General features: G+C 39.1%; 1 protein-coding gene across 1 annotated transcript; it reads left to right on the top strand.

The window, feature by feature from the left end:
- Positions 1-6,818: 6,818 nt before the first annotated feature.
- Positions 6,819-17,909, top strand: LOC149075577 (monocarboxylate transporter 12-like). The gene is made up of 4 exons (XM_089243064.1): positions 6,819-7,335; positions 11,746-11,889; positions 14,767-15,900; positions 17,226-17,909. The coding sequence occupies exons 1-4, from the start codon at positions 7,113-7,115 to the stop codon at positions 17,390-17,392; spliced, it is 1,668 nt and encodes a 555-aa protein (XP_089099190.1). The 5' UTR covers positions 6,819-7,112; the 3' UTR covers positions 17,393-17,909.
- The last annotated feature ends 21 nt before the right edge of the window (positions 17,910-17,930 follow it).

Below are 17,930 nucleotides of genomic sequence, written 5' to 3'. Positions count from 1 at the left end.
AAAAATTCAATTTTCGTCAAATTTGCCAATTATTGTTAAAATTGTGAAGGGTGAATAAAGGGCTGCTGCAAATCACAGAAAACAAAAATTTACGTCGTGAAAAAAAAAAATCTTTCATCATGATTAGATGACCGACCATATTTCACAATATTTTATTGAGATGGAAAATCTCGAATTGTCACCAGATTTGTTTGCCAAATCACCATATTTGACAAAATCACCAGTTGTTGCCAAAAACATTGCCATGGCCAACAAAATCACCAACTGTCGCCAAAAACGTTGGCCGTAGTTAGCAAAATCACCAATATGTCATCAAAAGCATTACCATGGATCAGTTGGAACCTTCTGCGGCCGCGTAGTTCGCAGGATTCAAGATCCGGCCCTGGATAGCAATCAGCATACCACCCAACTCATATGGAGACTGTATAGTTTCAATTAAAGCACAATTACAATTATTATTTTATGCATTAATGTTGCTTTGGCCAGAGACGCATTTATGGTTGTGCCGCCTGTGGGCGAGCGCTATAGGAATTTTACCGCTCCTCCCCCATTTTTGTCTGATTTATCTGATTTTCTTGACCACTCGTTCCTCGAATTCGTCTCTCTGTGCTATAACCCCTAAATTCCCATCACTATAAAAATACGTAAGTGTCTCAACACCTCTTTTGTGAGGTACTCTTTTGAACACTCCACATGCTCACACACACTCTCTAGATCACTCGTTTGATCATTTAGATACTTTCACACTGTTCTTGGGCACTGACATGCTTGCACACTGTTCTTGGGCACTGACATGCTTGCACACTGTTCTTGGGCACTGACATGCTTGCACACTGTTCTTGGGCACTGACATGCTTGCACACTGTTCTTGGGCACTGACGTGCTTGCACACTGTTTTTCAGCACTCACATGTTCACACATGCTCTGGCTCTAGCTCACTTTTTTAGTGATTCACATGCTCTAGATCACTTCTTTGGTCACTGCAGGTGTGCACACGCTCTAGGTCATGCTTTTGGTCACTCACGCACTTGCACACTGTTTTGTTCACTCACATGCTTACGCTTTCTTGTGTTCGCTGATATGCTTGCAAAATATCTAGATCACTCGTTTGGTCATTCACTGACCTAATCCCTCGCTCTCTAGGCAGAGGTGGTTTTACCACCTGGGGGAATGTAAAAGTTTTACGCCCACTCATTCCTTAAATTTTCCATCCTGGGCATAGCCCGTTCTCTAAGCCCCCATGTAAATATCGCCACTGGCTTTAGCCAGTCATGAGCGTTAGAAAGAGAGAGTCATGAACAGCATTTCATTTTTCTCCAGACGAACGCAATCCATTAGTAAGCATAGCTGTGAGTGAAGAATGGGATCTAGTTGGGACCGGGGGAGGGTTAATTATACAGAGTGCATAAAAAGTTCAGTAAAACATTTTAAAACTTAACAAATGATGATATGAAAAATTGTGGTTTTCACAAGTGGGATAACAGAAAATAGATAGGGTTTTTATTCGATACTGGAAAATTGTTTCAAATGTCACCGATAGATGGCGCGTATATGCAATATACGCCTATTTATGCAAATCAATTCACCGATAATTTGATGCACGTATATTTTTCATTTGACGATTCGGCAACGAGCACCTCAAAACTTGACCACGGAGAATCACGCGACTGAGGATAGAGCTGTAAGTTTGTCAAGTCGGATTTATGCAGCTCTGGTGATTATTTGTACGATTATTCACATGTCTACTTTACCGCACACCAACTCCGGTCATATATCGCCGTATGGCACTTTTCAACCGTTAGAGTTGGTAGGAATGAAGGCACAATCTACCTGTGGTCGCCCAGGTTGGGTTGGTAAAGAACTTGTTTCTAACGTTCCATGCCTGGATTCGAACCCGTGAACCTTGACGTTATCCTTCATAGTGGAAAGCGAGCACCATACCACTCGGGCAGTACTCACGTCTAGTGTTTATGGAAAAAGTATATTACAAATGCTCAATTTATGGCACGGAATTGTATTGCTTGTGTTGTTCAACTCGGAGAGGACTTTGATTGTTTATTCTGAAATTTCTGCAATACATATAACCCAAACTGCATTTATAAAAATAATTACTAGTAAAAAAAATGAAGACTTTTAGTGAAAATATTTCTTTTGTTTACTCTGCATATTCTGCGCCAAATATTATATGCCATCTATAGTTGACTTTTGGAACTTTTTATTATTGAAAAAAATTAAGAGATTGAAATTAAATTAATTCCTTAAGAATTCTCTAAATTTCGCTTCATTGAAATTAAGAGAAATTTATTATAATTACGCATAAAGGTATTTCCATAAGAATTCTAATTTTTTTTGCATCAAAAATTTTTTTGCTCATCGGGGGGGGGGGCGGAGCGTAGCGGGGCTCGTGTTCCCCCCCCCCCCCCGCACGTACGTCTCCGATCCCAATATGCGTTAGGAGGTAGGGGACAGAGCTGACGAGGGGTTTAGAAATGTCTAAAAATCTGCTGACGTTATACTTGAACAGCCCCTAACCGATTTATCACATTTATTGTAACATATATATTTATAAGAGAAGTAGAAAGAGAACAAATAGGGGAGGGTGATAAAGAGAAAAGGTGGGGATATCTTTTTCTAACATGCAAACACAAGGAAACCTGTTTTGTCGACGATACTTCAAATACAGATCATTTGTTGTCAAAAGCCTCTAAGTGAAGGGGGTTAATGTTTGTGAAGGGGGGGGGGAATGAGAAAAGAGCCAGTTTTTTACGGGAAAATGGAAGTGAAACAACCCCAAATGAAAAGTTCATTAAAAGATTTAATTGAGTATTAAATTGATACATACAAGTTTTTATTATTGTGTCTGACGGAATTGTTGTCCCTTTTAACTTTCATAATAAGTTTAACAAATGCTACAACTTTCTCCGTTGACTCTGCTGCCACCGCGAGCACACCTGCTGTCTCTCTGCAGCTACGACAAATAAAAATGAGCATTTTATATTTTCGGAACCACTTATTTCAATGATGGCTGCTCCAGTTTGATAAAGGGAAGAAAATATTATTGACGAAAGAGAATGATGTAATAAAAAATGTCTGTTTACATATTCATCATCAATTTTACTTCAAATGAAGTCGTGTATAAATAAACTTAATATTCTATACCAATGTTGTTCAACCACTGGTCTGCGGACCAGGCCCCGGTCCGCAAAAAAAATTAATCCCTATTCATGTATCCGCTACATAATTTCAGATTAAAAATAAATTAAGTACTAGCTCTAAATTTGTTTTTATCTCTGCTTCTGCTGTCAGCCGGTCCACAAATTAGCCCTCTAATTTATTTATAATGTTTGCTCTGGTCCGCAAATTTTCCCTCCAATCCATTTATATTTTGCCTCGGTCAGCAAATTATCCCTCAATGAATTTATATTTATTTTATTTATATGCTGGTCCGCTTGTAATTCTTCCTTTTCGTTCATAAATTATCCCTCCAAATTATTTATATTTTACCAGTCCGGAAATTGCCCTTCCAATTTGTTTACCTCTTGCTGGTCCGCAAATTATTTTTCTATTTATTTATATTTTGATGCTCTGCAAATTATACCTTTATAATTTATTTATATTTTGCTGATACGCAAGTTATTTTTTCCTGTTTATTTTTTTTTTCCAGTCCGCAATTTTTACCTTTGTAATTTATTTATCTTTCACTGGTCCCCAAATTATTATTTTTTCCTATTCATTTATATTTTCATGGTCCGCAAATTATCACTCCACTTTATCTTTTGCTCTCTGGTCCGTAAGCTACTTTTATCTAGTTACTTTTTTTTGCTGATTCACAAATTACCCTTTTAATTAATTTATTTATTGCTGATTCACAAATTAGTCCTCCATTTTTTTTTTTTTTTTTTTTTTTGCTGACCCACAAGTTATTTTTTCCTGTTCATTTAATTTCTTGCCAGTCCGCAAACTGTCTTTCCAATTTATTTATTTTTTTGTCAGTTCGCAAATTAATATTCTCCTATTTATTTATATTTTGCCGGTCTGCAAATTATTTCTGATCCGTGAAGCTGTTTATTTTCACTGGTCTGCAATCTAAAAAGGTTGAAGAACACTGTTCTATACGTCAGGGTTGCTAGGTCTGCGCAAATAAAAAAACGGGACATGTAATTCCCGGAAAGTCATTGACTTAAAATATAGGTAGCAGCACCAACTGAATGCATAATCGTGTGCCTTAGAGAAACTTTTACTTTCCTCTGTCTTCAACAGATGGCGTCAGTACACAAATTAAATTTCCACAATTCTTCCAATATCAAGATTATTTGTCTTATTTACTTCAATTTTTTTTTCCTAAGACTGAAAAAAAACTATTGTCTGATTAATATAACAATATTAATCAGACAATATGAAAAATTTTGAATTTCTTTTAACTATTATTGATGATTCGAAATTTTTTCTTTCCAAAAAAAAGAAAACTCAAAATACGTTGCAAACAGCTTTTTTTCAGGCACTAGGACAATCTTCTTCAACCTCTTCACACCTGAGGACCGACGAAATGAGAGAAATTATTTGCGGACCGGCACAAAACAAATGAATGTGAAAAAAATGAATAAAGAGGAACAATGCAAACCAACCAAAAATAAATAAGTAAAATGATTTTCGGGCAAGCAAATTATAAACAAAAGGACAAATAATTTGCGGACCGGCTAAAAAAATAATTAGATAAAATGATGATTTGCAGACAGACAAAAAAAACTAATAAATGAAAAGAATAATTTGTGGACCAGACTAAAAGTAATAGGAAAAATAATTTTCGGACCGGCAAAAGATGAATGAGTAGAAGGAATAATTTGCAGACCCGCTGACGGCAAAAACTTAACAAGATTTTAATTCATTTTTTAAATCTGTAATAGCGGCTACAAAGATTGGGGCCAGTTTCTCAGCCACCTCGTTGGGCATTTTGCCTGTTGTGGCGTTGTATTTGTATTTTCACGGACCGGCCCAGGGACCAGTGGTCGAAGAATACTACACTAGGACATGTCTTTGGAACATGGGACACTCCTGGCAACACTGCTATACTTCCAACCCCTAACCCTCTCACCGGCATTGACGAGATACACGTTTTCCTACCCCTCCCCCACTATGCACCTGCTGAAAATCAGGAAAAAGCCTACTTCATTAAAAATAGATATGGCATTTTATGGGGGGGGGGAGTGTTAATGATTTATTTATACCAGATTTTCATAAGACTGGTTATATCTGGAGATTATGACGGATGATTATTTAGAAAGAAAATTCATCTCGGCTTCCACGGAGGCTCGTATGGTGGACGAGTGCTCTACCCCTAAACTACGTAAGCAGATAGGATATTACCCCTTAGGGGTCATTCAAATATTACGTCAGCATCGAGGGGGGTGGTTTAGGATTTGCTGACTTCTTATGACGGGGGGGTGGGGGGGGGGGGTTTGAAGGTTGCTCACATCATCAATCACCCCTTTTTGAAGATATGAAATATTCTCAGCTGCTGACGAAATTTTGCTGACAGGGGGGAAGGGTGGGGTCAGTGTTTTGCTGACAAGGGGGAGGGGTCAATAATGGCTGAAAATCTGCTTATGTATTATCTGCGTGTATATGCCGAGTGGCTAAGTGCACTGGACGGCGGCAACAATCAACGTACAGCTCGTAAATAACATCATAACCACCAGAAGGTGACATATATGTAGATGTCCTACCTTGTTAATACAAGATTTTTGGAAATCTAGTTATATCTGGAGATGATGATGATGATTTAGTAAGAACTATGAATTAGACTTCTCTAAGCCGGTAAAGGGGTTAAAACGAATAAAACAATCGATAAAAATCTCATCAATAAATCACGCCAGTGAATAATGAAGAGCCTACGGACGTCGATGATTGCATTTCGACCATCTATTGAGAGATCATGCTATTAACTTCAAAACCTTCCTCTTTCAACAATGAGACTCCCCATCGAACAAGCCATTCGTGTTTTCAACCTTTTATTCACTGCCCTATAACCACTAATATATCGTGCATTCAACATACAAAATTAGCGAAGGGCAATTCAAATTTCCATACTTTGAACAGAAAGAGTTCACATATTGTGATTATTATTTGCCAACATGCAGAACAGACAATAATAATGATATTTTGAGAAGCAAAAATAATTGCTATTGAATTCTTCCTCGGATCAACACACGCAACACATAGCAACGTTGTGTTTTGGTTTGCAGTTCTTAAATACAATAATTTGGAGCAGAAAAATGACCAATAAAACTGAATAAATCTCTGCAATGCCAATTTGTATTCAAAATATACTCGTTATAAATCGCGCGAATATTTTTTTTTCCGCGGATTATCTTCTTCTGTCTCGTATCGATTATTACAATATCGGCTTCGTTGCCCAAAGGCCGATCATTTACCCCTTGACTTCCTGCAGCAGCAGTTAAATCAAGACTCGAAGCAACCTTGAAAGGTGATATATTCAAGACATCTAGAGGTCTTGCTATGATGGTCATCGGGTCTGCCGTCATTGCCTCGTTGACGTAAATGGCTGTTCGTACGATTTGAATCTCTCAACAACGATTCCTCTGTTTTTTTAATATTTTATTCATTGATAAATGTATCGGATATTGGTCCGCATTTTATCACGTAAAATAACGCTTGCGCACACTTTTCGAGACTTCGTTTTTACTTTATATCTACTATATTTATTCGCATTGAATCATCATCGTCGTATAACACAACGCTAAAGGTCAAGTGTTGTCTCCCGAACTTAAGCAGCGATGAGTGAAGTCGCTAGAGGAGCTGGATCCAGCCAAGAAAATCTTAGGGTTGTCCTTTCTACGAAAATGATGATTTTTATCGCATCATAAGGAGTGGAGAGAGGAATGTCCAAAACTTCTTTCTTTTTAAAGAAAGAAGGGAACTTTTTCTTTCTTTTGCAAATAAACCAAATACGATTTCTGCAATGACGATAATGCAGACGATGTCGCGACAGTGTTTGATCAGGCCATTCGGTGGGTTTGTGTATCTGCCTGTATGTGCCCTCAAGTCTGAATGATAACCAAAATATACGGTTTCAGATCCATTTCTTACTTGGAATGATGTCTGCGATGGCCGCCTCCACCGTGTCCGCGTCATCTCGTCCTGACGAAGGTTATGCCTGGGTCATTGTAGCATCGTGCGCTTTCATACAGTTCGCTTTATTCGGAATTTTTAGATCTGCCGGTTTGTTATACGTGGCTATTCTGCATACCTTCGGTGTCAGCAGAGAAGTAGCGTCATGGCCTTTCACCATGTGTTCCGCCTTGTCCGACTTGGCAGGTAAGCTCGTTTACAGTAGCTCTCAAAAGTCTTTCGACAAATGTAATAATGTTTGCAGCGTCCTCATTCGCGTGCACTGCCCTGACCTGACTGTGACATATGTAAAGCATAACGAAGGTATTTATCTACACTTGTAGCTAAAATTGGGTTGTTTGGGGTCATGAACTTTTATTGTTCAATTTTTTGTTTTTTGGTGGATCGAAAATGTTTCGACAAATATAGTTTAATCAAATATGGAAGTAATTAATTCTTATTTAATATGAATTCATAACAAGGATTATGCAAAATACATAATTAAAACTCTGAAACAAAAAATATTCGATACATTTTTTTCGGGAAAGCGTATTTAAGGCTCTGGGTGAAGTCAAGCTCAAGTGGCAAGTAATTTTGATATATCAAGATAGTTCATAAGTTTGTGGAGTCATGTTTAATGATCTCGGGAACATGTAAAAGGTAATGTTCTTGCAATTCCCAAAGAAGGCAACAGATGGGATAGACAGAGCAATAAAAATGCAATCAAAGAGAGAGATCCTCGAAATGTGTGTGTGTGTGTGTGTGTGTGTGTGTGTGTCCATTAGCTCAAAAACCGGGTGAATTTAATTCTAAACACGGACTGGATGTGAGTTTATTTTATTATTTTTAAAACATCGGCTGAACATTATGGGCTACTGTTGTCTTCCAAGTGAAAAAAAAATCGTTATTACTTAACTACAGAAGGGGAAGAGAGAGGGAGTATTATGCCAATCTTCCTACTGACCAGAGAAACAATCCAAGGCATAAATAGGTAATATAGGCAGGGCCGTCTTAAGAGTATCATGGGCCCCCAGACCAAGTGGTTTTTCGGAGGCCCTACCCGGTTAATCCTAGAAAATTTCAACCGAATCTAATTTTTGTGAGACCCTTCGTCTCTTGAAGCCCCCGGGCCGTGCCCAGGTGGGCCCATGCGTTAAGACGGCACTGCCTATAGGTACGTATTAATAAGATAAGTTATAAGGTAATTAAAATTATTTAGGTGTTATAGGTTTTTTCTGTTAAACACGAAGGCGAAAATGGTGTGCTTCTCTTCTAATGGTGTTGGTATCGTTTACCTTCTGAAAAAATCACAAGGAACAGTTTTGGATTCGAAAACGTATTTCATAACCACGTGTTGCCCTTTACGCGACGTGACACATGTCTCTCTCACCGATATTCCAGCACGACAACGACCGTAAATTTAGCGCAAAAGTTGTAAGAAATTACTTGAAAGGCAACAAAATTAGACTTTTATGAGTTGTGAAGCCAGAGCCATAATTTGAATGTAATAGAACATTCATGGATTGAATTCGACGGACGAGTTGGAACTAGAAATTATTTAAATTCGATGGATTAAATTCATCGATTGATTCATGTCTATGTACTCAAAATTTAAGAAATACGCCAATATTTGACTCAAATTTCATTATTTGATGAAATATTGTACATTGAAACCTCTATACTACAATACTCAGTATAACGATGAATTCCTCTACAACAGAGGTTCTTAACCAGGAATACCGGGAGGCATTCTCGGAGGTTCGTGACCTTGGATGAAATAATTAATTCATTGTTTTTGCCTTGCTATGTACTGAATAATATTTCATAAAAGGATCCGTGGACTTCATCTTATCAGCAGAAAAGGATCCGTGGAACATGAAAGTTTGAGAAAATCTTCTCTACAACAACTTTCAAATTTGTTTGGAAGTGCCTATTGTCATGTTAACATCCGGTAGTGATAATGAAGTATTGCTTACTTTCTGTGTAAAATAACACAAGAGTGTGATGCAAGTGAGCCCCCCTTTGCAAGGGAAAGGCAATTAATTAACTGAATATTATTAATCAACATATTATAAGGGTGGATCAAATGAAAACAAAACACTTGTAAAATTTTATTTATTTTTGTATAAGGAAGTAGGTAAGGAAGGCAACCCTTTACTGGAATGAACTTGCCCTAGGTAGTCGCTCGGAAAGAAGTGATATGTGCTGGCGGTCGGCTGACAGTATCGCACAAAAGGCAATCGGTTGGTTGTTTTCCATCTCTCAAACCGAACCCAACTCCAGTCTATCGCCATATGCTTTTCTACATATCGTTTTTCCCTTCGTAGTATTTTGTACCCCTCCTCCCTGCACTGGCATAGCGTTTTTTTCTGCATTTGTCTCTTTTATAATTGTTGCGTACGTTATTGTAAATATATATGTCTATAGTTTTTCGTGGACCCCCCCCCCCTCTTCGAGACCTGCAGTCCGACGTGCGTATCTATGTAAGCATCTGCCTAATGTAACCTCAATTTTGTGTCTTCTTGCTCGCTGGTGGTCTTTCGGCGCTTAGTACTCGCTGAGTCGCATCAACGCCATCTATAGCTAGAAGGCCTCTTCACTGCTTATTGACGTCATTAACGCTCGTCAGACCAATGCCATCTGTAGCTAGAGTTATAGGAGGTGTTGGGCGTATCGCTCTTCGACCGTGGCCCAAACCCTCTGGATGACCAGTTTATATCCCTATAAAGACAGAGTGGGGATCATGGGCAATTTACTGCCGAGTGAGTTGTGCCGGAAGTGTGAGTGTGTGTACCTAACAGTCTGAGGGCGTATCTAGTGTTGTGTTTGCTTTTTCAGTGCTTTCATCTATATTTCAGACGTGAAGTGTAATGACTGAGTATTTGTACCGTTGTAGCCCTGTTGCTCTCTGCGGCGAGATATTTTTAACGGGAAGATGGCTCGCATTCGTGCCTCGAAGTTGGGAACCACAGTTCATCTGCGTCTATAGAATGTTTGCGAGTAAAGAAGAGCAACGTGATGTTATTCTCACGTCATCACGGACGCTTTGATGAAAGAAGTCGACCAAATAATCAACCCAAACAGATTACACACAATAAGGGACATCAGCAAGGAGGTGGAAGTGCGTTTCGGTTCCGTTTATGTCACCATTGATGAGAAACTCTGCTGCAGGAAAGTGAATGCACAGTGCAAACGCTTGTGTCAGTCCTGCATGCGAGTCAATATGACAGTGCATGTAGCCTCCGTTCGCCGATGCACTTCGCGAAATCCAACTCCTTCTGCCACTAGAAAAACGAATTACACCACGTTGCTCTTCTTTACTCTCAAACATTCCGCGGACACAAATGAAAAAACAACCGATTGGCTGTTGGACAATACTGCCGGCCTATCGTGTTTCACTGTATAGGGTACGTCCATTACACAGTAGGGTTGCCTTCCTTACCTCCCGCTTCACCTCTACACAATGTTTCGCCATACCAATAGAAAAATAAATCAAATTATAACAACTGTTTCATTTTCATTTATCCACCCTTATAATTATGTTGTGAATGTTACAGGGGGACATTGACTTGCTCGAAGGGGTGCAGAGAAGAGTCACGCGTGCTCTTGATGGCACATGAATGGCACTTAAGCTATGAAGAGAGACTCGATTTTTTTGAAAATGTTTGCATTGGAAGAGCGCAGATGTCGGAGGGGCATGGCCCCCACAAAGGGTGGGCTGACAAGGCTCCAGCCCTGGGGCCCAGGAGGATTTTCATCATTTTTTTTTCTTTTTTCACGCTATAAATTCATCATAAAGGGGGGGCGTAAAAGATCCCAGCCTAGGGGCCCTGCTTCAGGATGTGGGGGCCATGAGGAGGGAGATATGGGATTGAAGTGTTTAAAATTTTAAATAGAATGGTTAAAATGGGCCATGAGTTATTAATGCATCGTCAATCAACTGCTTCGACTAGGCGACACCAGTATCGTTTAATTGAGGACAATTCCAGGTGGTGGTGTTGCGGGAAGTTTTTCTCTAATAGGGTAGCGAATAAATGGAATCGTTTACCTCTAGGGGTCATGAATTCTAACACAATTGACACGTTAAAAAAATGCCACAGACATATTGGGATAAATCGAGAAGCTATCCCCATACAAAAGATAACCATGATGTTTGTGGGCAGTGTATTACACAATATTAATTATCTGTCTTTTATTGGTCTTATTGGGCTACTTTATTTTTTATGTAGTTTAGATACGTATATACTCGACATGTTTTATGGGCATTTTGTCTCTTGTGGTCTTTGTATTTGTATATTCATTCGTGCATTTTCTAGGGGGTACTAACAACGCCGTTTTTAAAGAGACGCCAACAATAGCATAAATTTGGTGGCGCAGGATGACAATATTGCGTCTCGATACAGGAATAATCCAACAGCACACTTTAGATCACTATATCTCTAGTGAAGTGTTGGATGACCCCACCCCCAAGTTTTTTTGTATGTTTTTTTTTTTTGTCCGCAGAAATCGTTATATCGTTATTTCACTGTATCAGTAATTCAATTTTCAATCCATAAAAAAGAAACTGCTTCAATTAAAGATAATAATTACGTTCTCTCTCAATATTCTCACTCGCAGGACTAATAATGAGCATGCTCACCAGATTCTTGTCGATTCGGACGGTAGCTCTGATCGGATCTGCCATCGCTACGCTTGGGATAGCCCTGTGCCACCAAGCTGAAAGTATGATGTGGATCAACGTGTGCTTTGGATTCATTCATGGTAATTTTTTCTTGTGGTCGAAGGTGGGTGGGATATCAGGGACTGGTAAAAGAAAATTACTTACCTTGTTACTAAAATTACTTATCTGTAATTATTGTAGGTGGAGTCACGTGATTAAACTTACCATCCTACGTGTCCTTTCCCCTCTTCCAGAAAAAAAAATTTGGCTACGGTAATGATTTCTCTATTGATCATATATTCAATGTTATATAAAATAAATATGTGTTATTCGAGATAAGTCTGTCAAAATCAGTAAAAAGTGCACACATATTTATGTGTTAACATTACAGTGATACCTCGGCTAACGAAAATAATTCATTCCAGAATTCGTAAGCCGAAATCGATTCGGCAAAGGAAATAATTCTAGAAATGATGAAAGAAATAATTCCAGAATTGTTGAAAACTCAGAATTACTGAAAGAAATAATTTTTGAAACAAAATAATTTCAGACCTAGTGAAAAAACTCAATCGATAAATCAATGAAAGAAATAATTCCGTATTTTCTGATAGGAATTATTACGCAATCAGTAAAAGACACTTTAATAATTACAAAATCATTTATAGTGATTTCAGATTGAAATTAATCTTAGAATTAATTAATCAATTTTTTTTCAGCATTGGTGTTAAAATATTTTCAAAACTAATCAAAATTTATAATTAACAAAAGAAATAATTTCAGAATAAGTAAAAGTCTTCAATTATTTTTGTCCCTGTTTAACCCGGGAGCCCAGTTGAGATCCCTTCTATTAAGATGTCACTAAATTGCATGAGTTGGTGTCCTGCGGGCGTTGTAGGGAGTTTCAATTTGGTATGCCGTATCCGTAAGGTTGAAGACCCCCCTGATCCAGACTGTTCAGTTTTACGCTAAGATTCTTCCACTGAATAATTCATTTTTTGAAAACAGCCTTCTTTCTTTTCTTTCTTTTTTTTTAATGCATTTTCTATTTTAGCTGAATCTTTCATTTTACATGAAAGGATTCAAAAACTTTCACAGAGAAATGGTGGTACATCTGGAAAAAGATTCCGAAGTGGACATGAGTTTAATCGCGCTTGAGTAATTAATTTTGATAATGATTGGCGCTAAAATTCAACTCACGACGCGGTTGTTTTATGTTAGTGCGTGCATCTATAACCAACGAAAATAATTGTTACCCGAGGCGAAAAAATCACGAAAAAAACTTTCGTTACCCAAAAAATTCGTAAGCCGAGGTATCTCACTGTATTTCAAAATCTTTTTCTTTTGTTTTTAAGTTTTGTGTAATTATTCGTGGTGGTACAGACACGTCCCCCTGCCTTCCTTATTTCACGTGCTGAGGCTGAGAAAAAAGCCGTCTATCTCTCTCTACATCTCACCTGAGAGTCATTTGCTGAAGTTAAGAGCAGAGGCGGTTAGCCGGCCCTGCCGCCCGGGTGGGAAGCTTGATATGCTGCCCCTAATGGAGACCTTGGCGTGAGGCTGACAGGGCTCCAGTCAAGGGGGGGCCGGTGCCCGAGTAGCATGGTGGTAAGATGCTCGTCTACCATCGTGAAGGTTGTTGGCAGGGTCCCGGGTTCGAACCCAAGGGAGGATATAGATAAGATATTTTCCCTAACGAACTCGAGGCGACCATCGATAGACAGCGCCTTCACTTCCAACCCATCTCACTAATGGCAGTAAATTGCAATATAGCGATATGGCCAGTGTTGGTGTTTGGTGAAGTAGTCGGGGGGGGGGCCTCGATTTTTTTCAGAAGAAAGCCGCACACCATTGCTTACCATGTAAAATGCTCACGCCAGTTAACTTAATTCCAAATAGCACTTATTGGTGAGTCATCATCACTTATCCTGTAATGATGTAAGAAAAAAAAAGAGGCCATTTTTATTAAGAAATTTATTTTAAAGATGTTTCACGACGACTGCTCTTGATCTCTGCGACCCATTGCGGCCGCACGGGGCGCTTCTCTAGAGCTGCGCTAAACCCGACGTTAATGGAGGGAAAATTTTCATTGGCCAAAAAAATCATGGAAAATTATTTCTGTCCGCTCTGGAGGAGCACCAAATCCGAGATGAAAGGGCAAAAAAATGTTTTTTGAAAAATAATTTTTTTGTTAGGAATTGTCAGAATAAGTTGTGAGGGAAGGGGCATGACCCCCCACAAGGGTAGGACTGACAGGGATCCAGTCCGGGAGGGGCAATCCCTTATCATTTTTATTCTTAAACACTATAAATTTTCTATAGAAGCTTCCCCCCGCATGAAAAATCTGGCTAGGGGGCCCTGATGCAGGATGTAGGGACTAAGCAAGTGGCGCAAAAAATACGTCCAGCACGGGGTAGAGATTTCGAGAGGAAGAGTCTCTAGCCGCTTCTGATAGATTACATTCTTGTTTCTGGCATTAGTGATATGCATTGTCTATTCCCTCAAGTTTTCTAAACATTTCCGTTGCCGAGGTATAACTGAAAAGCGTGATGTCAAATTGAATTTTCACGAAATGAATTTTTTAATTTTGTAGTCTTTACTAAGGTCAACGCTGCTGCCCCTTACAACGTATAGCCCTGGTGCACCGCACCCCTTGCACCCTCGCTTAAGCCATCTCTGGTTAAGAGAGAAATAAGGAAGGCAGGGTCGCGTATCTCTCTCTTCTCCAATGGTGTAATTAGTAGCATGCTTGCCCGGTTTGCAAGAGGGCCAAGGTCCCAGTCTCGGCGGAGACCAGATGACTTTTCTTTCCGAGTTCACTTCGGCATAATATCCAATAAATATCTGAATTTCCCCCCCCCCCCCCATTGATATATTGAGCCGAGAAAAAAGCCGTCTCTCTCCCTTCATGGTGTTTGAAAATATATATATATTTGTAATTCCTGAAATATGTGTTCATGTTTATCATAATTTTGTTTCAGGGATCGGTGTCGGTATAGTGACTGCTCTCATACCGATAGTGATCGACAGGTACTTTAAAAGTCACAAGACAACAGCATTGGGATTATCATTCTCAGGCGTATCAGTGAGCTGCTTCATTCTACCATCGTTCATCGAGTGTTTCTTGCAACTGTACGGGCTGCAGGGGCTGTTCCTGATGCTCAGCGGGGTAGTGATGAACACTTTGGTCGCTAGTTCTTTACTACGAGATCCGCCTTGGCTGAACGAAACACAGGAAACGTACGAACAGATCGACACACTTCACCAGAGCGAAAAATCTATGGACGCAGAACGTCTACAACAAGAAAACCATCTTCCGGAGGTTTCCCGACTGTACTTCGAGACGGAAACGAGCACGAAATCCGTCGTTCCATGTGAAAGCAGATATTTCCCTTGTGCCAAACTGAACGGGCAAAAATACAGCAGCTTGCCTTCATTGTGCACTTCAGATTCCCGGGTCGAAGATGGCGAACATTTTCTGATAAACGATTACTCGGAGTTGAAGAGTAATAATGAAAATGAAGGAACATTGTGTGATGCGACGGGTGACGGCCTGACACCGTTGTGTTCTATTGATGATCGGCAAGATGGACTCTCGGACGAAGACGGGAGGCCATCTTTCGGCAGCGGCATGAGGACAGCTTTCGCGAACGCGAAAGACTTGTTGAGCCGGAAAACTTTCTACATCGTCGCATTTTCTTCCGCGGTGTTCTACCTTCTGTTCATATCATTTCTGGTGGTCATAGTGGACTACGCTATCGACGAAGGTGTCGAAGAAATGAGCTCTATGTATATAATGTCGACATTCTCCCTGATAGACATGTTTGGTCGATGTGGGCTCGGGTGGCTCGTCGACCGTGGGTTCATCCAATCCAGGAATCAATTCGTGATAAATTCCATCGCCATCGGGCTAATGTTTCAACTTTATCCTTTCGCTACGAACCTGTTTCATTTCTGTGCAATTGCTGGCATTCACGGACTTTTCAGCGGTAGCAGCATCACGTTGTTGTACATTCTTCAGGCCGAATTCGCAGGTACGGACAAGATGTCCCTCATAGTTGGATTGGTTCATTTCTGTAATGGACTGGTTTCATTTGCTCGGCCTCCGATCATAGGTAAGGGATGAGTTTATATAGTCCAATTAACCCTTTAACGCTCAAGGACGAAATATCTCGTCCCTGTGTAAATGGGTGTGTTATCTTTTCTCCCTCTTTACTGTTTGACAAAAAAAATATATAGCATTGCATGAATGAATGAATGAATGCCACAACTTTGCCATTGAACTTATCCCGTTGACGAGATCTCTTCCAGGGCAGCTTTGTGGTCGAGTCTGGAACTATATATATCATTGCATACAATAGGAGAAAGGGTAGCTAGGAGAGTGAGAAAGAACGGAAACCTGCCCTCCTCTCTTCTTCTTTCCTTCATTTGATATGTGTAAACAATGATACCAGTTTTTGAGATTCATCTCTGCTAGTTCGCCGGCATGTCATCCAAATTTGTTGCGAAAAGCCTGTACATAAAGGGGGATTAAAGTTCAAAAATAGGTTATTCAACCATTTTCAATTCACCGACATATCCCGAAAAATATTTCAAAACAAGTTGAAATTTTGTGAAATACTTTACCTGCATAGCGTAGCTCTCATGGTGGGGGTTGGGGCCTTGAAATTCATTTTATTTTTTTTTGCACAAGAAATTTACTAGAAAACAATTTAAGGGGCTGTCTGCAGTCAAGCCATGGGCACCTGACAAAATCATAATCTAGGGGTCCTGCCTGTGAAAAAAAAAAGGGTTTCTTTAAAATCCTTTTTAAGCATCTCTTCACACTTTTTTTCTATACTTCCTTCAGATGGGCTTTTATCTCAGATTTTTTGCATGATATTGTGTTGTTTTACTAGACCAAAAACCCAGGGAAGGAGGTTAACCTTTAATATAGGCTGCTGTGTTGCAACAGATTAAAATTCTTCCATTATGGTTCTTGTATGGTACAATAAGTTAACTAAAGGGGTGTTTGTGACATTTTTTAGGATTTATGTCGACTTTCTTATTGACATCTATATGCTATCTATAAATCTTCAAACATTTATTTTAAAGAAATTAATTTAAAAAATATTCATTTTTACCCCACCCACTAAGTTGAAAAGCTGCAGGTAAGATGCCGACACATATAATCCACTCTAAGAAATTCTGATGGTTTTTAACATATAATTTGCAAATTACATGTAGGAAAATCAGGTAAAATAATAAACTGAGACATTTTTTTCCCCATAAAAATTAACATTGAAATCCCAAACAATTTTTTGAAAAATTAGCCAAAATTTTCCTGATCTGGAAGTTTTTACTGCAATTTTGTGAAGCATATTTAATGACATAATTGCATTCATTTCGCAATATAAATATATATATAACATATCCATTTGTTTTTTCCTCCTAAAAACAGGCATATTTCGAGACTTCATCGGATCTTATGATTGGATGTTTCGGTTAATGGGATTCCTTTCATTTGTTGTGGCTGCACTATGGCTACTGGAAGCTTGGGCAAACAAAAAGTTCAGTAGCTTGAAAACTCTCAAAAATCAAAAGGAAGAGCTCTATGAAAAGTCCTGATTGAAGCTTGTCTTGAGTCAATACAGAGAAACTTTTCAGGCAATGACCAGAAGCAAATGGACTGAGTGTACAAATTTGCTCATGTGCTGTGAAATTGAGAAACAGATGCCTGACTGCACCAGAATACAGGTACCACTGTTTGGTATGGTGCTAGTTTTCACTACGTGCAATCACCTTACATGTATGCAACTAATATGAATCACCTTTTCCCATGCATATTGAACATACCAATGTGAATTGATGTATCACCAAAAGTGGAAATTCCATAAAACAAAGTATTCAAAACTAACGTGATGGAGATGTGTGTGTACATGTGAGCAGGACTTAGTATTACTAATTACTGAATTACAAAGAATTATATTACTAGATTATACTCGAATTATTAAAGGCAACTTGTTTGCATACTTTATAAATTACAAGGCGGAAAAATTTGAAGCAGAATCTTTGTGTGTGTGGGTGGGTGTGTGTGTGTGTGATTTTTGTTTTCTAAATATTCTTCTTTTTTAAATAATGAGAACTATTTGAGTAAAGTTCATCG

Source organism: Pholcus phalangioides, unplaced genomic scaffold, assembly GCF_987345545.1.
Source record: "Pholcus phalangioides strain wild (caught in Gottingen) unplaced genomic scaffold, Ppha-v1.0 ptg000015l_1, whole genome shotgun sequence".
In the NCBI taxonomy this organism is placed as follows: Eukaryota; Metazoa; Arthropoda; class Arachnida; order Araneae; family Pholcidae; genus Pholcus; species Pholcus phalangioides.
Note: the sequence above shows the minus strand (reverse complement) of the source record. Positions and strands in the feature narration are given on the sequence as shown.